This window comes from Pteronotus mesoamericanus, unplaced genomic scaffold (assembly GCF_021234165.1).
Source record: "Pteronotus mesoamericanus isolate MK-2021 breed Mesoamerican mustached bat unplaced genomic scaffold, CSHL_Meso_final contig_192, whole genome shotgun sequence".
Taxonomy (NCBI): Eukaryota; Metazoa; Chordata; class Mammalia; order Chiroptera; family Mormoopidae; genus Pteronotus; species Pteronotus mesoamericanus.
Window position 1 is genome coordinate 1,759,847 of NW_026555082.1, and position 26,392 is coordinate 1,786,238.

At 60.8% G+C, this 26,392-nt stretch overlaps 1 protein-coding gene across 1 annotated transcript; it reads right to left on the minus strand.

The window, feature by feature from the left end:
* Positions 1-15,284: 15,284 nt before the first annotated feature.
* HSP90AA1 (heat shock protein 90 alpha family class A member 1) lies at positions 15,285-20,640 on the minus strand. The gene is made up of 11 exons (XM_054567738.1): positions 20,458-20,640; positions 19,842-20,003; positions 19,385-19,751; positions 18,734-18,867; positions 18,150-18,470; positions 17,866-18,031; positions 17,512-17,702; positions 17,258-17,405; positions 16,835-17,103; positions 16,189-16,522; positions 15,285-15,967 (listed from the first exon to the last, which is right to left on the minus strand). The coding sequence occupies exons 2-11, from the start codon at positions 20,001-20,003 to the stop codon at positions 15,858-15,860; spliced, it is 2,202 nt and encodes a 733-aa protein (XP_054423713.1). The 5' UTR covers positions 20,458-20,640; the 3' UTR covers positions 15,285-15,857.
* Positions 20,641-26,392: the final 5,752 nt, after the last annotated feature.

The following is a 26,392-nucleotide window of genomic DNA, read 5'->3' on the forward strand; positions in this document are numbered from 1 at the left end:
GCATGACCCACTCCTGCCTCTTCCGTGTCGGCGCCGGAGCCTGGGCCGTCGGGCTGGCGGTGAGCTTGGTGGCGGCTCAACGGCCAGCCCAGGAGCCCCTCGGGGACACCACAGCCGAAGGACGCGCCGCCTGTCCGGGCTGCGACCGGCACGCAGCTGTGCGGCCCCTGCTGCTGGAGCCCCGCTGGGCTGTGTCCTTTGCCAGCTCTGCCACCACCCCGTCTGTGCCCGGCGCCTCGTCCCGCAGACCCAGTGGGCGGCAGGGAGAGGCGGCCGCGGGTCTGAGGGCTCTTCCTGTTCACGGGGCGGCCCGGCTGCGGCCCACAGCCGTGCACCCCTGGAAACTGGGGCCGTTCTCGCTGTTTCTCTGACCCAGTAAACAAGGAGCCTTAGCGCCTGTGTGGCGGGGGCCCCTCAGCCCCGTCCACGGGTGAGGGTCCCCGCGGAGCACGGGCTGGCGTGGCACCGGGCGAGGGCCGCGGAGGCCCAGCTGGGAGGGAGCAGGGAGCTGCGCCCTGCAGGGCGAGGACTCGCTGCAGCCGGGAGGCCGGGCGCAGCTCCCCCACCCAGGGCTGCCACATGGCCCCAGCAGGGAGCCCCAGGGCACCCCCTTGCCTCCCCGTGTGACCCCTGAGGCGCCACACCCAGGCCCCCCAACTCTGTCCATGGGGTCCGAGGGAGGACCCCCGCTGCTGGGACCACCACTCGCCCCCCAGTCACAGGGCGAGGCTGGGCAGTGGCTACAGTCCTACCTGTCCTCACCGGCAGAGCTGGCAGAGGGGACCAGGGGACAGGGGCACGGTGCAGAGGGGCCAGCTGCGCCACACGTGCCCCCGCGCCCCGTGGAGGGGAGGTGCCGGCTCCCAGGCCCCCGCGCCCCCGCCCCCAGCAGCAACAAGTGGCTCCTGTCCTCAGGAGACTCCCTTTTATTGGCCCCAGGGTGGTCTGGGGGCTGTGCACGGCGCTCGTGGTGTGGGGCCTGTGGGGGCAAAACCCACGGTGGAACGGGGGGCCCGGAAGCCATGCCACATTGTGTTTGGGTCCCATCACCACCCTGGGACCGTGCTGGCAGCCGCGGGACAGGAGCAGGGTGGCCGGTCCCTCCCACGGTCGCACCCCCTCAGCTACCCGCTCACCTGGATCTAGGCCACGTGCTGCTTCCTTCTCTTCCTCTTCTCAGGCTCTGCCAGGAAGAGCTCCAGTTTCCTCTTGGACAGGGCTAGCCTGGGCCCCTTGTCCCTCTCGCTCCCGAGCCTGGGTGGCGGCCGTGACACTCGGGCTCTGCCCTGCGCGCCGGGCCCTGGGGCGCCCACGGCAGGGAGGAGGGGCGCCCGGTCCTGCTCCATCACTCCGGAGCCACCCGGAGAGGCGGCCCCTGCGCTGCCGGCTTCCACGGGCCGCATGTCCACATCGTTGGTCCTCGGGGACGCGGGGGCCCCGCCGGCAGCTCTCACGAGGAGGCCGGGCACGTCCCACCAGGGTCGGTCTTCCGGGCGGGCTGCTGGGCCTCTGGGCTTCCGCGTGTGCACAGGCCGGAGGCAGGCGGGCTCGCCCGGAGACCCGTCCTGGAGGCCGTGGGCCACCAGAGCAGGGGCGTCCTCCAACCCGGCGTGAGGATCTAGAAACTGGCAGGCAAAGTGCCCTGAGCAGGCGGGCGGGCCCCCAGGACTCGGATTTGGGGACAGCTCTGGCCGTTCCCTACCCAAGAGTGGCCGCTGGGTCATTCTCTCACTCACCTCCCTCCAGATGCCTTCAACCAAGTCCACAGGGCTCCTCTTGGGATTGGCCTGCAGGGAGAAAAGGCTGGAAGAGCCCCCCCTCTCCAGGGAAGCAGGCACTGGCTCGATGTTCAGGGGCAGAGCCAGGGCGCCCGCTGCCCACGCAGCAGTCCCTGCCACCCGGGGCCCTTGGAGAACAGTGGCCTGGCAGGCGAGGGAGTGGCAAGAACACGCTTCTTAGAGACCGAGTAGGAGACCCCACAGAGGTTCGGTTGAGGGATGAAAACGCGTGGCCAAGCTACTGCGCAGGGGAAAGCAGCCAGGAGGCGGCGGCGGCAGCTTGTGTCCCCAGCGCGTCATTGGGACATGGCAGAAATGACCCAGGGACCCCACACGGCAGCCTGGCACTTGTTCCAGACCCAGAGCCAGAGGGTCGTGGAGGAACTAGGTCCTACGTCTTGGCCCGCCCTTGTGGCACAGAGGCTGAGGCGTCCCCGACATTCCAGGACACCTCCCTGGCCCGCCGCCCCGCCCCACAAACCCAGGCTGCGGGGAAAGCAAGGCTTCCCTGTTTTCTTAATCAAAAGGCGGACACCCAGCGCAGGGTGGGACCTGACCACCCTTAAAACAGCTGTGAGGATGATACCAAGAACCACTGACACCTGTTCCCAAGGAGGGTCCGGCCAGGGCTGGGTTCCTGGTCTCAGGCACACAGGGTCTGTTCCCCGCCTCCCCCCGCCCCCCCACATACACCCCAGCCCCATCTCCACCCCGAGGGGCAGGGCCGTGAGCAGGGAGCACCTTGAGGCGATGGAGCGCGGTTCGCCGCCGCCTCTGGAAGCCGGCCCTGGTGCTGGTGGTGCCGAACGCGGCCCGGATGCAGCAGGGCCGCCCGCGCCGCACACTAGCCATGGCTCAGGGCCCGGGACGCAGTTGTCACTTCACTAAAAAACACCCAGGCTGTGGGGACAAAGCACAGGTCGGGGTCACAGAGGGTGGGGTGGAGGGTCGACCACAAAAGAGGAGGGACCTTTCTGGAAGCATGAAACTGTCCCATCCCATCTTGACTCTTGGTGGCAGCTCCACAATGGGACATTTGTCAAAGGTCAGAGCTGCTGGCCCAGGGGGACAGGACTGTGTTGCACACCTGTAAGACGGAGCTAGGGACCTTCCGAAGTCGTCTTAGTTACAAGAAAACCCGCAGCAACTGGTGGCGTGGGCGGATAGCCCGCAATTAATATTTCCACTTGGGGAAAGCCATTCCCCTGGAAATGTCCCACGTTCCTTCCCACGGAAAGTTCTAGAACGTGAGCGTGCGGAGGGGCCACCATCCAGTTCAGATGGCCTCCCTGCTTTGTTTTGGTTTTTAGCAGGTGAAGAGATTTAAGCCCCGCTGGGGACAGACTTGCCCAAGGGAACATAAACTGAGAGCTTTTCCTAAAAAGTTAGAAGTTGTTAAAAAACAATTAAAAGACAAACAAAACTATACATCCAAAGAGCAGAGAGAGCATCCACTCTGAAAACAAGCCAGCCCTGACCGGGTAGCCCAGTTGGTTGCAGCGTCGTCCTGCGGTGCCAAGGTTGCGGGTTCGATCCCCAGTCAGGGCACACACCAGACTCAGCCGATGAACGCATGAGGAAGTGGGAGAACAGATTGACGTTTCTCTCTTCTTCTCCAAAGTCAATAAACATTAAATTAGAACAAAGCCAAGCTAAGAGAACACGCGACTACCAACCTCTGCAGAGCTTCATGTCCCTCGGTGTCCACGAATCCGGGGGGGCTCCGCTGGACCCTGTGGGAAAGTGCCTGTCACAACACGCACCGCCTGCAACAGGAGCTCAGGCTTCCCCAGGGGGGCTCACGGAACCCCGTTCTCAGGCTTGGGAGGCAAACGTGCAGAGGGTCGCAAACGTCTACCAGCTGGACGGAGCGCCCTCTCTGTGCACAGGAGGCCCTGGCATTTTAAAGCTAGAAAGGTTCCCAGCGACACACAGTGTCCTTTCCTTTCAGTATTAACAGAAGCCTGTAGTTCATACAGATTTCTTCAGCTTTCCCCTCAGTCCCTTTTCTGTCCCCGGATCCCCCCGAGGACACCACACTGCACGCAGTCCCTGCTTCCCCGCGGCTCCTGAGGCTGCTCCTGGCTGTGACCGCTGCTCAGACCTGGCTGGTTTTTGACGGCCTTGACCGTTCTGACGGGACTTTGCAAGATTGTCCCTTGATCTGATCTGCCTGATTCTTATGGCAGACGGGCTCTGGGGGTCGGCGGGACGGCCACAGAGGTGCAGGGCCCTGTGGTCTCGGGGCAGCAAGGGCCCGCCACCTGCCCCTCCCTGTGCTGTCCTCTGGGGACACCTCGCTGCACGGCCCACGTGCAGACGCAGGGGCGAGAAGGGCCCCCAGGCTCTGGCGCCACCGTCTGCCCGCCTGCACTGGGGCTACAGCCCAACACAGCGTTTCAATTTCCTTCCGCCACGGCCGGAACAGACTGGCTCTGTTGGTTCCTACGTCCCTTCAATGAGCCCAAAGCGGCTTCGTTGTGGCCTCCAAAGGAACACACCCCGGGAGGGCTTGGTGCTCTCCGCGGCTGAGTTTAGACAACAGTCCCAAAACGCGAGAGTACAACCAGCAGAGGAAGCAGCCCCTCCCCCGCCGCCCCCACCAGGTTTGAGCCAAGGCGGCGCCCACCCTCCCGCGCCCCGGGTCTAGACCAGAGGGGTGGCGCCGGGTTAAAGGACGCCTTACAGCCTGTCTCGTCCAAAGGCACTTCATGCACCTGGTTAAACCAAACCATTCAGTCCGGGCCAGGTGGCTCGGGCGGCTGGAGCGTTGTCCCGATGCGCCAAGCGAGGGGGTTGGATCCCCAGTCAGGACACACACAAGAAGCAACCAAGGATCGCATCGATAAGGAGAACAACAAAGTCGAGGTTTCTCTCTCTCTCAAATCAGTCAATAAAAAATAAACTATTTAACCATATGCAGTAAAGTGTACGCAGCCCCAGCCCCCACTGTGCGCCGGCGGCGGCGATGCCCCGCACAGGCTCCCTCGCGGCCGTGGATGAAGCGGCTGCGCCTGGAGGCGGGACTCGGCTCTGGGAAGCGTCCGCAGGTGGGGCCAGGCCGAAGGGCACGAGCCGTCCCACACCTGCCCGCGGGGGCTCCCCGAGCCTCGGCCAGGACCTCGTGACAAACCAGCAGCCTTGCCGGCCGCCGGGGAGGCGGGGGGCGTTGCACAGAGGGCGCGGGGAGGGTCTCGTGCCACTTTTGACTGCGATGGTTGTTCAGTCAACGGACGGAAACCTGCAGGCTGCACGAGGGTGTCGCCGGCTCACACCTGGAGGCACTGAGGCTAAGGGTTTGCCCAGAGCCCCCCCGACACGCGCGCCACCGGCCCCAGCCTCCCCGCCCAGCAGGTCCTCGGGCAGAGCAGCAAGACAAACTCAAATGCCCAGGCCTCGCCCTCCTCCTCCCTCAGTCCCTCCTTCCTCGAAAATTAGAGAAAAGCGCCCCCGGTGCGCAGACTGGCCGGAGGGCTCTCCGTGGTCAAGGCCGTTCCTGAAGCTGCCGTCACACCACCCGCAGCACTTCTTCGGGCCGAGGTCGGAACGCGCTGGAAGCTGGCTCTGCTCCCAGAATCCCATCTGCCCTGACCGGTGCCTCCTCCGGCGTCCTCACAGCCACCCTGCCCTTCCTGCTCCTCCTGGAGTCCTGGCCCCCGGCCCCTGCCCTTCCCGCACCACCCCGCCCCCGCCGGCCCCCAGCGCGGGGGCGGCTCAGCGGTGGCCGCAGCCCAGCAGCTGAAGTGCCAGGTGAGCCGATGGGGGAGCCACGGGCCAGGGAGGGGCGGCCATGCCCTGCGGGTCCTGGGAGCTGGGAGAGCGTCACACGATTCTCTTCGCTGTTTGAAACGGTCGTAATGAGGAGCTTAGACGTCGTCCTGTCTGCGCAAGAGCCACCAAACCCCTCGGTTCTGGCAGACCTCTAGCATGAAGCTCCAACCCAAGCGCCCGCGGCCCCCCCAGCAGCTGTCCGGCGCACACGTGAGCACACACCCCTCGCCCCTGTGAACACGCTCCACAGCCACTTGTCATCTGGCCTCAAGGCTCCACCCGCTGCCTCTGGTGACCCCAGTTTTGGGGGGTTTTTAAAAAGATTTTACTTATTTTTAGAGAGGGAAAGGGAGGGAGAAAGGGGGGGAGAGAAACATCCACGTGCGGTGGCCTCTCGCGCGCCCCCCACTGGGGCCCTGGCCCGCAGCCCCGGCCTGCGCCCCGACTGGGAATCGAACGGCAGCCCTTTGGTTCGCAGGCCGGCGCTCCGTCCCCTGAGCCCCGCCAGCCAGGGCCCCAGGTTGGTTCGTCTGCGGGTTTTTTAAAGATTGTATTTATTATATTTTCAGAGAGGGGGAAGGATGGAAGAGAGGGAGAGAAACATCGGTGTGTGAAGAGAAATATCGGCTGCCTCTTGCACACCCCCAGCTCGGGATGCACCCGCAACCCAGGCCTGCGCCCTGACCGGGAATCAAACCGGCGACCCTTCACTTTGCAGAACGACCACCAACGGAGCCACACTGGCCAAGGCTGGTGACCCGTTTTCACCTCCCAGCTCTGAAGCCTGGGCTCCAGCCTCCTCTGGGGTCTCTAGCAGGTTCTTCCACCAGGAGAGGGGCCTGGACAGGCTGCCCTCGCAGCCTCTGCGGGGAGCCGCCCACCTCCTGCAGGTCAGCGCCCCGGCCGCCAGGTGGAGAGAACAAACCTCCGATGTCTGAAGACACCCAGCTCGCGGTCACTTGTTAGAGCAGCCTCAGGAAAGCGACGTGCCCTGTCAAGGACAAGGGCGGGACCTCTGACAAAAATGACAGGCTCTTAAGGAATTTGTTCTTTTCTTGGAACTGCCAAAGAGCAAGAACAGACCGCGGCGGCGTTTGCTCCGTGAGGAATGGGAGACCCACCGGCCTGGGCGCCGGCTGGAGGCCAACACGTACGCCCCAAGGACGGGCAAAGGCCAGGCTGGACCCAAAGTCACCCTGACTTCAGTTTTGGTCACCAGAATTTCAATCATTGAAAGTGACACTATTTCTAATACATGGGGAGAAATACTCTGACTGGTAGGAAACACAGAGAAAAAGGGAAAAAAGTTTGGGGTGGAGGTGAAGGTCCAGTTTTTAAAGGTATCTCCATCCGACGCTGTATCTGAGCTTTAGATAGCAAAAAACAGAAACCAGCCCAGGCCCCTCCCCAAGCTGAGAAAAAGTCGTTTTCATAGATAGACTGACCTCACAGCTGTCAAGAGGCCATGACCTGGTCACCTGAAGCTTTAAAATGGAAAAGTTAGGGAGCAGCAGACCAGCCTCTGGCCAGTCCTCGGTTGGGACCCCGCCCGCCCCGGCGCTGGCCCCGCCCCCGCCCCGCCCCCGCCCGGCCCGACTCCCAGCTTCACACAGCTGTGATTGTGAGGCAAAGGGGTGAAAAGCCCAAAAGCAAAACAGAAAAACAGAAATGAAAGACAGGCATGTGCATTTGACATGTGTTAAAAGGTGAAACTTCGGCACAGATTTCTTATGAAGCTTTTAAAACTTCACTTTGTAAACAGAATGTTTAAATAACACATTAGAAAAACTCTGGATAATAGCAAAACGATTTTTAAAAATAATTAAACGCCTGCTGACCAGGCGAGAAGAGGAGAAATGATGGGTCAGGACTTCCCCGCAAGGGTCCGAAACGGCAGGGACTGGGGCGGCCTCTGTGTCCAGGGCAGGGACTGGCGCGGCATGGGGGCCACGCGCAGAGTGGTCCTGGGGGGACAGGCCCGCTCCCCAGGGGGCCTCCCCTGTGGGCCCCGGAGCAGAGGCGGCGAGGGGTGGGTGCAGGCCGAGTCCAGAGTGCCGGCGCGCGAAGCAGTCGCCGGCGGAGCCGCAGGCCTGCAGGACGGACGGAGGAGTCAGACGCACACGGTCGTCGGAGAAGGACGGCCTAGCAAAGCTCCGCTCCGGGCCCGGGCGAAAGGAGAAACCGGCGTGGGAGGCGCCTGTTTTCCGGAGTGTCCGTGTACATTTCTAACAGGACCCTCCGGACGGGAGCAGCTTCCTCAGCCCCGCGGCCCAGCCCCGGGCCAGGGGACGGCGGGGGTGGGGGGCAGGTATTCACGTGCAGCCGTCCACGGTCAAGGGGAGGACAGGAGGCTGGCGCGGCCTCGTCCCAGCCGCAGGAGGCCGCTCGGTAAGCGCCTCCTCTCCCCAGGCTGAGGTCGGTCGTCCGGGGAGACCTTGAGGCCTGTGCGCTGGGGCGCGAAGCACCTCTCTCCTTCCTCCTCCCACACCCCCTCGCCCGCGCCGCGTGAGTTTCTAAGACGAGCACCTTCATACCATACTTTGTGTTATTTTGACCACTTTTTCTGTACAATTTGCCGGAAATATAACTAATGAAAAAGGAATGGCAGTGGATTTTTTTCCCTATGCCCCCTGGAAAAAAGGACAGAACTTGCAGCTCCTGTTCATAGCAAGGCGGACGGAGCTTTAAAGGGAAAGGCCAGCCCGGGTGCGCGCCCCTCCCCTTTCGCGTGTCCCTGCCTGGGCGCCTGGGCCGTGGCCCCGTCCACTGGGTCACAAAGCTCTGCCCCCAGAAGAAGAGGACCCCGGCCAGGCTGCAGGGACCCACAGAGCAGCCGAGCACGGTGCCGGGGTGGCGCCGCCCCGCGTTTTCATCGCTCCGCTTCAGTCCAGACGCGTGGGGGCGTCGAACCGCGGCTGCACCAACCACATGGTGGCTGTGAAGGCGGCGCAACAATCATAAATTCACTTAAAATACGATTTTTTGTGTGTGTGATTCTGTGTCCGAATGTATTCAGCGTGCGGCCCGGAGACGCCAAAAGGCTGGACTCCCTGAGGAGGAAGCCACGGGTTCAGCGTTTTGGAGAAACACTGTGCAGCTTTACCGGCAGATCCCAACCACCCGCAGGCTAACCCCAGGCGCCCCAGAATTCTCCTGCGGGAGCGGGGGGCCCGCACCGCCCAGGCTGGCGGCCGGCAGAGGGCGGAGCCGGGACAGTCCCCGGGCGTCCTCCCGCTGTCGCCCTGGCGGTGCCCTTTCTCAACCCCTCACTCCTCCTACCTGGGGAAGCAGACGAACCCCCCCCATTCCCCACCCCTCTCCCCGCACCCGGGTCTCCCAAGCAAGGACCCCAGCACCAGAGGGCGGGGCACCATCTTCACTCTGCATGGCCTGGAGGCCCTCACAAGGTAGGAGTGCGGGGGGAGGGGGTGTTGTCTTCACTCTCGAAGTGCGGGGACATCCCGCACCCTCTTAAGTGGCCACGTCCTCACCCCTGTGGGGCAGTGACCGCGCAGGAACTGGGCTATACGGCCTCAGGGCTAAATGCTCGGGAGGAGACACCCCCTCTCCTAGCCCCGCCCACGCGGCTTTCTCGAGCGCCCCCTGCGGGGACAGCCGCTCCGGGAAGGGCGCAACAGGTGGCGGCGCACCTGGCCTGATCGGCAGCGCCCAACTGCCGGAGGCTGGGGCGGGGCCGCAGTGTCCCGGCCCCCACCCGACCTCCCGGGGTGGCAAGGAACGGGGGCGTGAGGGCGACTCCGAGTGGGGGTGTCGTCGCTCAGCCACGGCTGCCGGAATCCGCTGGGGTCACGGCGTCGGAATGCGCGGCGGGTGCGCGGCGGGTGCGCGGGTCCGACGCACTGCGCTCACCTTCTGATTGGCGCGTCCGTCCTGCGTCACGTCATCGTCCCGAGCCCGGAGGGAAGGTCCTGCGGGCCGCGGCGTGATTGACGGCACAGGCGTCTCCGTGGCAACGCGGCACGCGGCTCCTCCGCAAAGCTGCGGGTCCTTGCTCCCGCCGGGCCGCCCGCCGTGTTCCACGCACGGCGGGGAGGCCTCTTCCAGGGCCTCATGTTGGCTCCCCGGGGACCTGGGGCGTCCAAGCCCTTTCACGAGGCCCGTGCTCCCCCCGGGAACTGACCCTGACCCTGACCCAATGCGGCCGCCCTGCCCGCCTCTTCGGATTCGGCCGCCAAAACCCCTCGGTACCACCACCCGCGGCTCTGCCCGGGGCCGGGGAGGCCCCTCACCCTGCCCTAGTGTGCAACCTCCTTCGGGAAGCCCTCCTGGACCGCCGATGTTCCGGTTGGGTCCCCCCGTGCGCGCGCGCCCGCCCGCCAGAAGCCCCCATCAGCCTCTCCAAAGCTGCCCTCGGGTTTCCCCGTGGCTCCCATCCTGCCCCCTGAGCGCAGGGCCTTTTAGTCCCAGGCCCTCACCCCCACCCCGCGCCGTCCCCCGAAATGCTCAACGATTGTATATCGAATGAATGTTGGGCCGGGGAATTAAAGCTGCCCCGGAGACTGTCAGCTGTTCAGCCACTTATTTATTACTGTTTTTAAAGCAATTTTTTGAAGTCAGGAAGCGTCGATCCTCCTCCTCTGTCCCTGTTCAAGACTGTTTGGCTCGCCTGGGTCCCTAGCGTTTCCAGGTGAATTTTAGAATCGGCTTGTCAATTTCTGGGAAAAAATGCCAGTGGGAATCTTGATAAGGATTGTGCTGAATCTGCAGATCACCAGGGGAGCATTGCTGTCTGAACGGTATTAAATCTTCCAGTCCAGGAGCCAGGGATGTCTTTTCCTTTAATAGGTCTCCTTTGTTTTAACCAAGTTTTGCTGTTTTTAGAATGTGAGTGACACACTTCTTTTGTTAAATTTATTTCTAAGGATTTTTTTTTTGTTCCTCACCCAAGGATATGTTTATGGATTCAAGAGAGAAGAAGAGGGAGATGTGAGAGAGAGACATCGATCAGTTGCCTCTCACGTGTGCCTTACCAGGGATCGAGCCCACACCCTTGGTGTGTGCCCAGACTGGGGATCAAACCGCAACATTTTGGCGTACAAGACAGCACTCCAACCAACTGAGCCACCCGGCCAGGGCTATTTTTAAGTATGTTTGAAGCCATTGTAAAAATAGAATTGCTTTTGCCCTGGCAGAGTAGCTCAGCAGGTTAGTGCGTCATGTCAGTGCACCAAGGTTGTGTGTTCGATCCCCAGTCCGGGCACATACAAGCATCAACCAGTAAATGCATAAATAAGTGAAACAACAAAACATCTTTGTCTTTCTCCCTCTCTCCCTTCACACCTCTCTCTCTCTCTCTCTCTAAAAATCAATAAACTGCATTATAAAAAAATTGTTTTCTTAATTTTATTTTTGGATTATTCATTGTCAGTGTATAGAAATACAACTGACTTTTGAATATTGATCTTGTATCCTGCAACCTTGCTGAAATTATTCTAATGGGGGGGGTGTATTCCTTACAATTTTCTTTATTTTTTAATTTTTTTATTTTGAGAGTATGTTTATTAAAGCTGGGGCAGTGAGACAAAAGGAAGGGCTTAGGGCAGAAGAAGCCACAGGGCAGAGCCTAGGCGGGTGCGCTGGCTCCCTCGAGACAGTACAGGAAGGAAGGGAGCCCAGGCGGCGCTGCTCTCAGCTCTCCAGGAAGGCAGAGCAAAGGGGGCCTCGGAGACAGGATCAGGGGTCAGCCCGGGACACGCCGCCGCTGCCCGTGGCTCCCCTGGTTGCAAGTCTGTTGAGGACCCCCAGAGTTTAGGAGCGAAACACCCGAGAGGGAAGAAAGGCGTGGCCATGCTCTGGAGAGAGCCACAATTTTCTCTAACCAAGACCGTGCCACCCACAAAGAGAGAATTCTTAGTCCTTCCTGTCCAGCCAGAAGCCTCCTCTTCCTTTTCCTTGACGAGCGGCCCCGGCTCCAACCTCCAGCGCTGCGCTGCGTGGGACTGGCGAGAATGAACATCCTGTCTTATTCGGACCTGGGCATGTGATTGTGCTGCCAAGCACCTGGAGTGTGTCTGAGCCGCACGGACGTGCCGGGAGCGGGTGAAGCGAGGCCGTGAAAGCCGGGCGGTGCCCCAGAAAGCTGGGGTGCATGGGGGTGTTTCGGGGCCCTGATTCTGTCCGTTCAGCCACTTAGCACGCAGGAAGCTGATCTATCAATTCTTTTTCATTCTGATTTGTTAGGGTTTTGGGTTGTTTTGTTTTTTTTAATCTGGAATTTAAAAATCCACAGTGCCTGTTTTGGACCCCACTTCCCGCTCTGGACACTCTGTGGTCGAGCGTTGGGGCCCTGGAGCGCTTTCGTGAGAAGACGGTGCATGATCCAGGCGGAGCGACGGCCTGTCCAGCTCAGGGGCTCCACGCGCCATCATGAAATCTCCATTCAGGCGTTCATGGTGCTGTTGACACCTGCGACTGCCTGAGGGCCCTGCTCCCGGAATGTGCACCCCCCCTCCCGCCCCAGGCGAGGTGAATTCTGCTCTTTCCTGCAGAGGAGGCATCTGTCATCGCACTTTCAGAGGCTGGAGCAAAAGGGAGCCAAAGCTCCCTGAGTTATGCACAATTATTTAAACCAATTGCCATCCCCACAGGGGAAATAACAGTTGCGTGTACCTGTTAATTTGTTCCACTCCACAAATATGTACCAGGCACGCGGGGCTGGGGGTGGCAAATGCCACACGCCTTCTGGGGGACGGGCGGCAGGGAGGCAGGAGGACTGACTGCAGACTCAGCCATCGCGGATCAATTGTGAGAGATGCCCGCAGAGAAAGGAAGAGGGTACCAAGGGCCCAGCCAGGGGAGGGCTTGGCGCGGTCCCAGGGCGAGAAGGCCACGCAGGCGAGGTGCTGCCTCATGGGCGGGCTTCTGGGGCGCAGAGTAGTTCTGGAAACAGACGCTGCTGACGGCATCTGTTCATAGTGAACGCTGCTGAACTGTACACTCCGAGTTCGATCGTCTCGTACATCCCACCACAATTAAAAGCAAAAAGACCATCCCTGGAGGGGCAGCCCTGGTGCGGGGAGGCGGCGGGGGGGGGCCGGGGGCCGAGCTGTGTCCCCAGACACCCCGGCCTCAGGAGGCCTACTGGAGACGGAGGGGGTTCAGAAACCTCCAAAACAAAAAGATAAAAGAAGAAATTAGAGACTGAAGGTTAGAGTGTTTCTAAGTAAGTGGGCGTGCTTAGGCTATTTACCAAGTCCCCGAGAGCACGCCTGTGCTGCCCTTCTAGGCGCCTGGGACCAGCAGGCCTGTCTATTCCCCAGGCCCAGGCTGCTCGCAGCCGGCCTTCGGGGCGGAGCCGAGCTGACACCACCCCAGGGCTGGCCCAGGGTGCCCGGAGACCCCCGGCGAGTCGGGAGCCTGCGCCCTCGGACGGCCACCAGCCACGGCAGCCAGGGGGCCGCTTCCTTCCTGTCTGAGATGATGCGAAGGGCCTGGAGCTGGAGTGAGGGCCCTGAACACGAGGGTGGCACTGACTCACCACACCAGCTCAGTATCCCTCACACTTAAGGACGCTTCCCAGGGCAGACCCAGGACCCGCTGCTTCAGAGGCCGCCGCGCTGTCCCTCCCCGGGCCTGCGGCTCCCTTCCCCCGGGTTCTCTCGTCGTTGCTCTGCCCATCCAACGTCCAACGCGGAGCCTCCAGGCCCCCCAGCCAGGTGATGCCCCTGCCCGCACCCCAGGAAGGCTCCCCTCTCCCCTCCTGACCGAAGTGAGGTCTGCTTCACGGCAACAGTTGCCCCCTTCCAGGGGCTCCCCCAAAACTTGCCCCTCCTGGCTGTCCTCACGCCTCCTCTGGGCTCCTCATGGCCTTCACCGCAGCTGCCGCCCGTGTTTCCCTCTGCCCTCCTTCCCCCCATGACGCCAGTTTTGTGTGTGGGGCCCCTCCCGCACCATACCAGGCTGCTGCTTAGTGGGGGTGCTACGGAAGCTGGATGTATAGGTGCCTGGTAGGGATAGCCGGAAGTTCAGAGGGCAAGAGGTGGTGAGGGTGGGAGTAGTCCAGGAAGACTTCCTGGAGGAGGCGAGGCTTAGACTGGGGCTTGCAGGATGTTACACTCCAGGACAGTATCTGTGGTAGAAGTAGAAACTAAGGTGACCTCACGGGATGGAGGGAAAGTCCCACCTGAGTAGGTGAGTCTTTGGAAGCAATAGCTGTCAGTTTTGAACCCTTGGTAATGCCAGGTGAGGTAATGGCACCGGGGCCCAGCGACTTGCTCCAAGTCACTTTCGCATGCCAGGGGGCTGCCTCCTGCGTCTTTTCATTTGCCCCTTAGGTATAGCACACCATTAAATTCAGCTGCTTTAAGCTCTATGGGTTTTAATAAATATATACACCTGCGAAATCACCTACTTTTTGGATACTTCCAAACGTTCCCTCTGGTCTGAGAACCCCACTCGGACTGCGGGCCCCAGGCCACTGGCTCATCCATGTCCTGGTGCAGTTTTGCCCTCTCTAGCGTTTTATGAACATGAGATCGCACTGCAGCTTTGTTTGTTTGGTCCTTTCACTCGCTGTAATGCTTTTCAGGAGGATCCGCGCCTGACCACTGTTGAGGCTTCCCAACTCAGCCTGCATCTCCGGTTACCTCTCTGACTTGGTTCTGTGTCCAGGTGTTGCAAAGCTCTGTGTAAAATCGATTTCGCTACTTGAAGCTCCAAGCATTACACGGTTGTTGGTACCAAATTCAATTGGTTTTTGTACACTGATCTTCTGTCCTAGAGCCCTGTGAGATTCCTGCCAGTTCTCAGACTGTTGTTTGCAGATTCCTTAACCTGTTGTCTACATACGACTGAGTATCCTGTGAATAAACCCTTTCCCAGGCCGCGCCTGTTGACCTCATTAGCGCACAGGACCTCGGCGCACCGGGCCTGGCCTGGCAGCGGCAGGTGAGGGCTCCTGACCCCCTTTGGGGACGCCCTGGCGGGGTGCCCGCCTCGCCCCTGGGCTGGGCACTCACCCCCCTTCAGGGCAGCCTGGCAGGCCTGCTGGGGAGCGCTGCGCATGCTGGCCTCAGTGCTCTCACGGCGCCTGAGGGCACAGACCCCCACCCGCGCCTCCGGCCTTCAGGCCCGTCCCTGCTCTTCCTGCAGCAGGCAGCCTGCCCGCAGATCGCGGGCTTTGGAGCGACACGCAGGCTCCAGCGCTGACCTGTCTCCTGCAGTCACTCCCAAGCACGGTGCCTGGAGGACTCTGGGCCCAGTCCCCACTGAGCACCAGGCGCTGACCTTCCCACGGGGAGTCCCACGCTCCCCCTGCCGTCAGTCACCATCACCTCTCCCAGGTGGCCTTGGACTCAACCCAAATGCTGGAGGGAACCCAAGGTCCAACTTCCAGACTGGGAGACCAGAACGTAGCTGCCACCATTCCCGGCCCCAAGGGGACCTCAAGTGCCCCCCGACAGCCCCCGCAGCCTGAGGCTCAGCAACGGCACTGAACCAGCCACGTGCCTGGGGAGGAGGCGGCTAGCCCATCTTCGAAGAGCTCGGGGACCTTCCGGAGGCCAAGGTGTTCCGCATTTTCAGGGACTCTGCCCCCACACCCGCCACCCGTGTCCCCACGGCAGGTCACAGTACAGCTTCAGCGGTCAGGTGGGAAGCATTTCCCCCTGGAAATCTCCCAGGCAGGGGGCGACACAGCCAATGCTTCTCCATCCGCGAACCACCCCGTCCTGTATCAGCCCCGCGGCCGCCCCACAGAAGACAGTCTTCACTAAATTTTCTTTTAATTCGTCTGTATTTGTCACAACCTTTTAAAGCAGAATGTGACTTGAGCACTACATTTCCATTCACAAAACTCTTGAGCTACTCTGCAGGAACGGCCTGACCACACACCCAGGCCGGCTCCCACGCCCGCCGCTCTGAACACGCGTCTTGGGAACCACGCCTGTGGCGAGTCGCCATCAGGTTGGTTCAGCTCAGCTCTGACTCCTAGAGGCTGCGCATGCAGTTGTAACTACAGGGGATGGAAGGGTTACAAAGCAGGTGGTAGGAAAGTTGTTTACCTGGACACTTCAACAACAAAAGATTAAGGACCACAAAGTGAACAAACATTAGGCTTCACACACCTTAGAACAGAACCTCATCCTGTTAAAATAAGCCAACATGAAACTGAAGAACTAGCTCCACTCGGGGCCGGAACCCTAACAGTATCTTACACGGTGGAAAGAGACCTTATCTTTCCTTAAGTAGTTACTGCCATGCCGTACAGGTTTTTTGTATGTTAACAAAAATAAAAGTCCTTGGGAAGCGACCACCCCGGGGGACGCGGGGCAGGGCGGCGCGGGCAGCCTAGTCCACCTCCTCCATGCGCGAGGTGTCGTCCTCCCCCTCCAGGGGCGGCATCTCCTCCGTCACGGCAGCGCTGCTCTCGTCTGCCGTCGGGTCGTCCTCGTCGATGCCTTTTTGGAAGCAAAAGCCCGGCTGTTAGATTTCTCCAGGCCAGCTCTCTGCCCCGCCCGCCCCCGTTCCCGCCGAGACCGATGAGGAAACCCCCCCACCCCCTCTCCATGCGACTGGCCCCGTGACCACCCCCCAGGCCCCACGGGACACCGCGGTGGTGCTCAGGCAGCTGACAGGAGCCCCGCAGTCGCCAAGCTTTGTTTTCTGACAGGAGGCTCACCGAGACCGAGCTTGATCATCCTGTAGATCCTGTTGGCGTGCGTCTGGGGGTCCTCCAGGCTGAAGCCAGAGGACAGGAGCGCGGTCTCGTACAGGAGGATGACCAGGTCCTTCACGGACTTGTCGTTCTTGTCGGCCTCCGCCTTCTGCCGCAAGGTCTCGATGATGGAGTGGTCCGGGTTCACCTCCAGGTGCTTCTTCGCGGCCATATAGCCCATTGTAGAGTTGTCCCGCAGGGCCTGGGCCTTCATGATTCTCTCCATGTTTGCTGTCCAGCCATAGGTGCTCGTGACAATGCAGCACGGGGACGTCACCAGGCGGTTCGACACGACCACCTGCGTGTAATCAAAGCACTGAGTAGTAACATCTGAGGAACCCAAGCACTGAGGAGCCAGAAAGACTATGTGCTCCCAAGCCCAGGCACCTGAAACTGCCCCGTAGCTGGCCCTGCAACTCCTCGGGTCTCTAAGGGCCGTGGAGAGCCACCCCGTCACCACGCGGGGAGGCTAACAGCTTCCCATCACGAAATTAAGAGAACTCACAACAAAGAGACCGTGTATGGATTACACTTGGAAAAACCTCATACAGCTTCTGAGCGTCACAAACCAGAAAATGCAGGTACAGAAGAGAACGGTATGGTCACATACCTTTTCTACTTTTTTCTCCAAGATGTCCTTCATGATTTTGCAGAGGTTTTCGAACTTGGTCTTCTTCTCCTCCTGTTTCTTCTTCTCCTCTTCATCTTCCGGAAGCTCCAAGCCCTCTTTGGTGACAGACACGAGTGTCTTCCCCTCGAACTCCTTCAGCTGCTGCACGCAGTACTCGTCGATGGGCTCGATCATGTAGATCACCTCCAGGCCGTGCTTCCGCAGGCGCTCCACGAATGCCGAGTTCGCCACCTGGTCCTTGGTCTCGCCTGGTGGTGGAGAGTGACTTTCAGACCTTTCACAGGAAGGGGCTTCGCTTACTGGCAGCCAGATCCCACCAGCATAGACGCCGGCTCACATCGCCCCCCTCGCCCACACGAGCGCCCTCGTAACCACGCGGCCCGAGTGCTCGCCGTGCGTCACCTGTGATGTAGTAGATGTGCTTCTGGTTCTCCTTCATCCTCGTGCAGTAGTCCTTCAGGGACACCATCTCGTCGCCGGACGCGGACGTGTAGTATCTCAGCAGCTCCGAGAGCTTCTTCCGGTTTTGGGAGTCTTCATGTATTCCCAGCTGTAACACAACACGGGCCTTAGAAAGACTTTTTCTGCATGAAGGAACATTTAAAATTTGAGAATCCAGTTTAGTGCTACTAATGCTCAAATGTGTTTATACCAACCTTAATATTTTTAGAGAACTGCTCATAAAACTTTTTGTAGTTCTCCTTGTCTTCTGCCAGCTCGGTGAAGAGTTCCAGGCATTTTTTGACCAAATTCTTTCTGATAACTTTCAAAATTTTGCTTTGTTGCAACATCTCCCGGGAAATATTTAGAGGAAGATCCTCGGAGTCCACCACACCTCTAATGAAGTCTGAAAGTCCATACAGACCAAAGTCACTCTTAAGAACAAAAAGCAATCAAATATGTACATCCCCCAAACCAAAGAGGAGCGACCCCTCCCCACACATTTCAACAATCTCAAGTGCTCAGTGAATTAACCAGTGACGGAGATCGTGCTACCCAACTCTACTCACTCAGATACTCGGGGATCAGCTCCTCACAGTTATCCATGATGAAAACTCTACGAACATACAACTTGATGTTGTTCTTTTTCTTTCTGTTTTCAAACAGGTCAAAGGGAGCACGTCTTGGCACAAAAAGAAGGGCTCTGAATTCCAACTGCCCTTCAACTGAGAAGTGCTGTAACGAGACACACGTCGCGTCACTCAGTGGGTCAGTGGGTTGCCACTCGCAGCCCCCCAGCCCGCGCGCTCCGGGGAGCGGGCCCGGCCAGCAGCCCCGGCGGCCACTCACTCACCTTCACTGCCAAGTGGTCCTCCCAGTCGTTGGTCAGGCTCTTGTAGAATTCCCCGTATTCTTCATTCGTAATGTCGTCAGGGTTTCTGGTCCAAATGGGCTTCGTTTTGTTCAGCTCCTCTCGATCAATGTACTTCTCCTTGATCTTCTTCTTCTTCTTCTTGTCACCGTCCTTCTTTTCTTCTTCCTCTTCGTCAGAGCCAACATCTTCAATTTCAGGTTTGTCACCAGACTCCTTTTCTTCTTTTTCTTTCTCCTCTTCCTTCTCTTCCTTTTCTTCAGCCTCGTCATCACTGACTTCTTTATCACGTTCCTTCTCCACCTGCAAAAGGGCAAAATCACACAAAAAAATTAAAGGGCCATCAAGACTTCAGAACAAAGGCTAAATGAGCTGAGAAACATCTCGCTGATACCTGATGTATTTAAGTAAATACAGCCCTGGGCCACCAGGACCCTGAGGAAGAACCTCAGACTAGCCCAAGAACTGCAGGGATTCTGGACCTTTCCATCATCAACAGATTTTAAAAACTAAGGATTTTAGTTTGATCGTTTAGTTGTCTACACACAAGTCACACAGAAACGTACAAAGAGTGTAATGGGGTAGCCAATGAACTGAGAGTGTTTCTTCACTATCTCCTTTATCCTCCGCTCCTCCAGGTACTCGGTCTGGTCCTCTTTCAGGTGCAGGATGACCTTTGTCCCACGACCCATGGGCTCCCCTGAAAGGAAGGAAAAAACCCAATTTTTATCTCAATGACCAAGCCAAAGTCAGAAAAGTACAACCTTGCCCCGGCTGCTGCAGCTCAGTGGATTCAATTAAGTGCTGGATGGTGAACCGAAAGGTCGCTGGTTCAAGTCCCAATCAGGACACGTGCCTGGGTGGTCGGGCCAGGCCCCCAGTTGGGGTCAAGCAAGAGGCAACCATGCTTCTTTCCCTCTTCCCCACTCCTGTCCCTCTCAAAAAAAAAAAAAAAAAAACCCCAACAAAAAAACCAAAACCTTAAAAAATAACATCTCTTCAGCTACAAATGCCACACCTAACACTTTCTGAGCAAGTCTGTGAAGCAAGATTCAGTGTTACTGGCCAGCGTTCGTCCCACGTGGTCACCTGCCTCACCAGAGATAAGCCGCCACGAGGCCAGCCTGTTAACGCCACCACCCCCCAGCAGCTCGCGACCCAAGGCCCGGGGACCTCAGAGCCCCCCCCCCCCCGCGGGGGCCCCGCCGGGCGCGCACCTGTGTCGGTCCTCACTGTGAACGAGCCCCCCGCGGAGGACTCCCAGGCGTACTGCTCGTCGTCATTGTGCTTCGTGATCACCGTCACTTTCTCAGCAACCAGATAGGCCGAGTAGAACCCGACACCGAACTGGCCGATCATGGAGATATCTGCGCCGGCCTGCAAAGCTTCCATGAACGCCTTGGTTCCAGACTTGGCGATGGTACCCAGGTTGTTGATCAAGTCGGCCTTGGTCATCCCGATCCCAGTGTCCACAATGGTGAGCGTGCGCTCCTGCTTGTTGGGAATGAGGTTGATGTGCAGCTCCTTCCCGGAGTCCAACTTGCTGGGGTCCGTCAGGCTCTCATATCTGATCTTGTCCAGGGCCTAACAGAGCGCACACACGGTCAGGCCCGGCCGCCCGGGGGGGTCAGGGGATGTGAAACCAGAACCCGACGTGGCCTGACGGGCACTTACATCGGACGAGTTCGAGATGAGCTCGCGCAGAAAGATCTCCTTGTTCGAATAGAAGGTGTTGATGATCAGCGACATAAGCTGCGCGATCTCCGCCTGGAAGGCGAACGTCTCCACCTCCTCCTCCTCCATGGGCTGATCGTGGCTCTGGGCTTCCTCCGGCATCTACAGCGACACGAGCACTTGAGGCCCCGCGGCGCGTCCCCCCGGGTCCCTAGAGCCCCCTTCAAGCTGCACGCGGATCGGCCGAAGGCCGCCGACAAAGCGATGACCTCATTCCTGCGGCCGCGCGGCGGGCGGGAGCGCGCCCCACGGCGGCCCGAACGACTCACCGACAGGCCGCGGGCGCCGCCTCACTGCGGCCCGGCGGCTCCACCGCGACCGGCCCCGGAGCGGCCTCCCTGCCGGCGTGCCCGCCCCCACACCCGCCGCCGCTTCCCCGGCCGCGCGGCCGGGCCCGAAGGTGGGGGAGGTGGGCCTGCAGCAGGCCCGAGGCCTCCGGACGGACCACGGTCGCCCCACGCCCGCGGTCCCAGGGTCCCCACTGCTCCGCACGTGCCCGCCAGCCCCCTAAACCTCATGTCCCTCCCGGGAGGAGCCCCCCCAACCGCCCCCTCACCTTGGCGAAAGGACCGCACAGGCTCCGCAACCACGCAGCAGCAGGGCGACGCAGAGGCAACTGGCGCGCAGCGCCCGCTCCTCCCTTATATAGACGCGGGCCCGCCCTGCGCGCGCGGCGCCTTTTCCAGAAGGCTCCCGAACCTTCCGGAAGAACCCTCCCCAACTGCCGCCGCGGCCGCGCGCCCGCGCCTGCGCGCTGTCGGCCGCCCGCGCCTCCCCCAACCGCCGCCCCAGCGAGCCTGCGCAGCCTGGAAGTCTCGGGACGCTCTCGCGCTTTCGGCCGCCGCCCCAGCCCTGCCCCAGCCCCAGGGTCCTGCGTCCCCGGCTCGGCGCCGCGCGCGCCGGTATCCCCTCGCCGGCCTGCGGGGCCAGGCGTGGGGGCGCAGGGCCCGCGCTCCGGCGAAATCCGCAGAGTAAACTTGTAGCGCTGGGAGCGCCCCCATGGTGGGGCTGCTGGTGAACTAAGTGGAGGGCAGACCCTCAGATTCTGCTGGCGCCGCTCTGGCCTCGGAGCCGGGGCGCCCAGCGTCAGGGGCGGCTGCCAGGAGCAGGGCCTCGAGACCGTGGGCAGGGGTGGCGGGCAGGGAGTAGAGGCTCCGGCCACGTTTCGGGGCAGCCATGTGGGGTCCAGGCCCGGCGCTGGGGGTTAGGACCGCATCTCTTCCGGCGTGAGTGTGGGTTCAGGTTCCAGGAATTCAGGCAACACGTGCTTGCGTGCTCCCCCTGTGCGGGGCCAGCCCGTGAGGGGTGACCGGGGCCTGGGCGCCGGGAGGCCACCGATCCCCGGTTTCTGCCTTCACTAGAAGGGGGTCCCCGGGGTCCCGAGAGGTGCCGGGAGCCCGCCCGCCCCCCCCCCCCGGCGCCTGCCGTCGCAGGTCTATACCAGGTCCCACTATGCGCAGGGGACGTGCCCCGCGGCGAGTGCGCTGTCTCAAATTCTCCAGACCTGTGGCAACCCTTTAGTTTCTCTAAAACCACGTCCTTCGCGCTTTAGGGCCCCCCAGGCGGAATATGCGTCTTTTGGTGAACAAATGCGTGCGCCCCCAGCTACACCCATCATGATGAAGCTCGTCTTTACTTATTTTATGTCATTTCAGAGATCCGTATAAAGTATCTAATTCAGGCTAGGGTGATTAACTTGAGCCAAAAGCGAGTTTCTTAAGGGGAATCGGCCCAGTGTTTTGAGCCAGGCCAGGTGAGAGGTGCCAGAGGGGGAAGCTGGGTGTCTCAGGGTGGGGGCTGAGCGCCCCTGCCCCGCCCGAGACCCTTCCAGACTCTCTCAGGGACCGTCCCCCCACCTTCGGCTCCTTTGTCTCTAGCTCCTCCCACTGCGGGCCCTCCTCCCCATGCTCCGGGCCTTCGGGAACAATCTAGAAGCTCCTTATGATGTAAACAAACTTGACCGAACACCCCTCCCCTGGCTCGTCTCCAGGGTAACTAAGCTTTTCCAGGGACGGGATTCTCAAACTGGGGCGTGAGACCCGTTGGGAGTGTGTGACACCGGCGCGGGGCGTCCTCACTCGCGTTCAAACAGGAAAAACAGGACGGGGCCCTGCGCCCATGTGGTGGGTCGTCAGGCGTTTGCCCGGCACGTTGCAGAGCGTGTCTCCGTCTCCAGCGGAATCGGAGGCGCTCAGCCCAGGTTTTCCCACCGGCCTGGGCTCGGGGGCGGACGAGGGGGAGGAAGAGGAAGGAGGGGCAATCGAAACTGCAGGTTTCCTGTCGCCTTGTCGGCCGTGAAAGGTCACCACGCGGCGGTGGGGGCTGGCGCCACCAGCTGCCCTGCCGCTCTTGCGGCCTGGTGGCTGCTTCCTCTCTGCGCCGCTTCTGCAGCGGCCCGGGAGGTTCAAGAGGAGCCATTCCCAGGCCACCCCTGGCACCGGTGTCTCTCAGCAGCCCCATTTTACTGTCCCTCCCACCTTCCAGACCTTCCCGCCGTCCCCACCCGCCGGCCTCGGTTACTCAATCCAAGGACAGTTTCAGTCCTGCCCTCTGACCTGTCGGTAACTGCCCTGCCCTCCTTGGGGCTTCTGCCGGTCTCCCCCCTCCCCTTCCGGGCAGCTCACTGTGGCCTCCCCTCCACCCGCGGGAGGCCCCCGCCCCCTGGCCTGTGCCCGAGCTGCTGGAACAGGACCTGTGCGCAGATGAGTCACGGAAAAGCCGAGGCCAGGCCTCCTCTAGCTCCACACCTGGATGCCGAGGCTGCCAGGCGAGGCCCTGCCCCGCCTGGCCGCCTTCCAGGGCTCTCCAGCTGGGTGACGGTCCCACGTCTTCCAGAACACTACGCATCCCCACAGGGCACCGGGTGCGCCCTGCCATCCATGATCCCCGCTCCCCTCTGGAATCCGGCCGCTCTGCCCTCCCGTCACCGCCCACTTCCCTGGGTCCCTCACAGCTGTCCCCACGCCCATCGGCTCACCTGGAAGACCTCCCACGCCCCCTGACTGCTCCGGGCACCTGCTCGGGCCTGTCTCCACCCCGAGCCGGACTGAGCTTTGAGAGTACAGATCTGGCCCCGCCCGTGCCCCTCCACACGTGCCCCAAGCCCTCGCTGACACCCCATCACCCCCAAGAGAAGGGCGGCTCCGGAGGCAGGAGGGCAAGCCCGGGCGCCCCACCTGCCCGTCTGCCTCAGTTCCCACAGTGTCCCCTGCCTCTCTCCCTTTTTTTCTCACCTGAGGAAGCGTTTCCTGATTTTAAAGAGGACAGAGAGAGAGAGAGAGAGAAACATTAATTAGTTGCCTCCCTGTGTGCCCTGACAGAAGATCGAACCCACGACCCAGGCATGTGCCCTGCCCAGGGACCGAACCCACAGCCTGTGGTGCCCGGGATGCCATGCCCACCAACCCGACCGCCCACAGGGCTGTGCACCTGCCGCTCCTCTGGCCTGGAACACCATTCTCGCCTTTTCGCTTAATTAACACCCTAGTGGACCTTCGGCGTACGTGGTTCCTTGGGGACCCCTTCCCACTCCCGCCTGGCCTGCCTTCCAGGCCCTCAGGACTTGGGCGCCTCCTTCCAGCGTGAGCCACAGAGCCCGGCCCCATCTCGGAGCCCTCCAGCCCGCCTGGTCCACCCCCCACCTCGCTTCCCTGTCTACCCAGCCTCCGCCTGCCTCCTCAGCTTGGCGTTTCTAGCTCGTCTCCGAGGCCTGCAGAGTTAGCTTCTAACTCTTTGTTGAGCTTGTCCCAGAGTGATGTTGCTATCAGGGATAGCTGACCGGTTCCTCCTCCATGGGCGTCCCTCCATTAAGATGGGGCACGAGGCACAGACTCTGGATCCAGGTGCCCCGGAGCCAAGTACCACCTCTGCCGCTGCCGACCTGGGGGCACGGACCCTCCCCAACCCCCAGCTCAGCCTCTGTAAGACGGGCATGGGAATGGCTTCCTCCTAGGGTTGTTAGGAGGCGTAAACGAACTGCTTCAGGTTTTGGAAATGGCCAGGGCGGGGCCTGGCGCACAGTAACTGCCCTGTAGGTGGTCATGAGAGTGAGTAACTCTACTTTCCCTTTTGATTCCTTCTTTGAGCCATGGGTAACTTACAAGTGTGTTAGTTTCCAAGTATTTGGAGGTTTTCCAGATATCTTTCTGCTCTTGGGTTCTAATACTTAATTCCATTGTGATCAGAGATCACTTTGCATGATTTAAATTCTTTCAGGTTTATGGAGAATTCTCTTGATAAGTGTTCTGTACACAAAATAATCATGCTGAGGGGAAGACGCTAGTCATTTCTATACAGTTTTACAAAACGCAGGCTGATCTGTGGCATCGGAAGGCAGATCAGTGGGGGGGGGGGGCTGCCGAGACTGGGAGGGAGGGTGCGGAGGGCAGGAGGGCACTTTAGGTGACAAGTCTCTCCCCGGCTACTTGGCGGTGATGGGCTCACAGGTGCACGCCTGGGCCAAAACATATCAAACTGCACTTCAAACACGCCCAGGCCGCAGCATATCTCAAGTACACCTCATAAAGCTGTTTTTAAAAAAATTGACGTCGTCTAGCAGAGACCTTGTGTTCAGCATCAAGTTCTACAGGGACACCGAGTGGTTCACGCTTTGGGAAGAGGCACAGTTCACTTAGAGGAGGGTGGTGTCAGTTAATGCGCAGCGTGTGGGGCCAAGGGCTCACTGCATGGCCCAGGACCGCAGGAGACATGGGAGCCCTTCCTGGGAACCCCAGTCAGGCCTGCGGCCCCCCTGACTGGTGTGGATGCCCCTGGGACCAGTGAGACCCGGGAGGGCCCGCCCCTGCAGAGCTGCTGCGAGGAGCGGGGCAGGCTCAGGGGCCACCGAGGAGAAGCAGGCTGGCTGAGGCCACGCCCACAGGGTCCTACTTGGGTGGGGCGGTGGTCACCGTGGGGCGGCAGGTGACTGGTTCAGCGGTGTCTCTGTCAGGCCTAAACGTCTGTGGAGCACCCAAGAGGATGGGTGGGCAGGAAACAGGGTGGGGGACGTCAGCAAGAACTGGTGAAAGGGCTGGATGGGGGGAAGGGACCTGACCACTCGGACAGGCGCAGGGTGGCCTGACCCCCGAGTCTCTGGAAAGGCTGAGAGCTGGGAGCTGGAAGGGAGGGGCCTGGAGGCTGGAGGCTGGAGGCTGGCCTTCGGGGGGAGGGGATGCAGTGAGGGGTGGCTGGGTGGCGGGTCTCCCCTCCCCGCGCCCCTGCCCACCCCCAGGCTTGCAGAAGCCTGGCTGCTCTCCCCCGCCGGCTCGGGTCTGGCAGTGGATCCCTGAGCACAGAGCCCCTCCCCCGCACAGTGGGAGGAAGCTCGGGCAGCACCCTCGGGAGCGTCCACACCAGCGGGGGAGGGTGCAGGCTATAAACAGGCAAACAAGGAATGAGTCCCGTCTGGGTAGTTCGTTAGCCCTAAAGGAACCAGCCTTGAAGTTGAACTTCTTCCGGAAGCACCATCATTTCCCCTTGAATTCACCTTCAAACCTCCCGAGTCACCTGACTCACCCTTCAGCCTCTACGTCTGACAGCTGCCCAGTCTGGTGGATTTTTCCTTCAAAGTGCCCTGTCTCTTCCTGCCCAGGGTCCCACCCGAATTCCGGCCCCCGGCCCCCACATCCTGGCCTCTAAAGTGCCCTGTCTCTTCCTGCCCAGGGTCCCACCCGAATTCCGGCCCCCAGCCCCCACGTCCTGGCCACCCTCACTGGCTCTTGATGGATTTCTTTGTTCTACATTCCTGTTCTCATCTGCTCCCTTCCCAGCCCAGAGATTCCAGGCGCCTGGGGACACCAGCCCAGCAGTCCCTCTCCAGGTGGGGAGGCCCAGGCCCCGCTGCCCGAGGCGTCCTTCCCCTGGGCCCCTGGTGGCTCCAGCCTCGCGCTGCCTGTCCCCGTGCCTGACCCTGGTGCTCTCGGACCTGGGGTGCCGGCTGCAGACACCCACGCCTTGCCCAGACCCCCCGGCCCTGCCCTCAGCCCTGCCGACTGTCCCGTGGAGAAGGAACCCTGTCAGCCCCACCAGGTGGCTGGGAATCTAAGAATCTAGCAGAGAAATCAATAGGGAGGGAAGAAGGGTGGAAGGAAGGGAACATGGAAGTGTGGTGGGGGTAGGGGTTGGGGCACCAAGAATACCTGTGACATTGTTTCCTGGCCTGTTCCCTCGGCCCCACCCCCGACCCCAGGCGGCAGGACTGGAACGGCCCGCTCCGGCCAGGTCGCCCTCAGGCAGAGCGTGTGGGCTGCACCCTGCAGTGGGTCACTGTACAGGTTATGGGAGCAACGCCGGGGCCCCCGGCCTGGCTCTGATCGGCTCTCCAGGCCCTTCCCTGTCCACTCTCAGCTGCCCCGAAACGTGCCTGGAGCTGTGAGGCGTGTCGAGGTAGAACAGAAAGTAAAGATGTCCCCCGCTTCTTTTCTTCCTCCTCCATCGTAGCCTTAGGTGCTTACTAAGAAGCCAGGTAATGAATTAGTCAAATGGATATGTTC

Bases quoted from the DNA above. Each gene is read 5' to 3' on its own strand.
- HSP90AA1 (XM_054567738.1), bottom strand. From the start codon at position 20,003: ATGCCGGAGGAAGCCCAGAGCCACGATCAGCCCATGGAGGAGGAGGAG. The intron at 18,032-18,149 runs GTGAGTGAGTGG...GTCTCGTTACAG, and splicing joins AGGACCACTTGGCAGTGAAG to CACTTCTCAGTTGAAGGGCA. The intron at 17,104-17,257 runs GTGACGCACGGC...CTCCACCACCAG, and splicing joins GCACATCTACTACATCACAG to GCGAGACCAAGGACCAGGTG.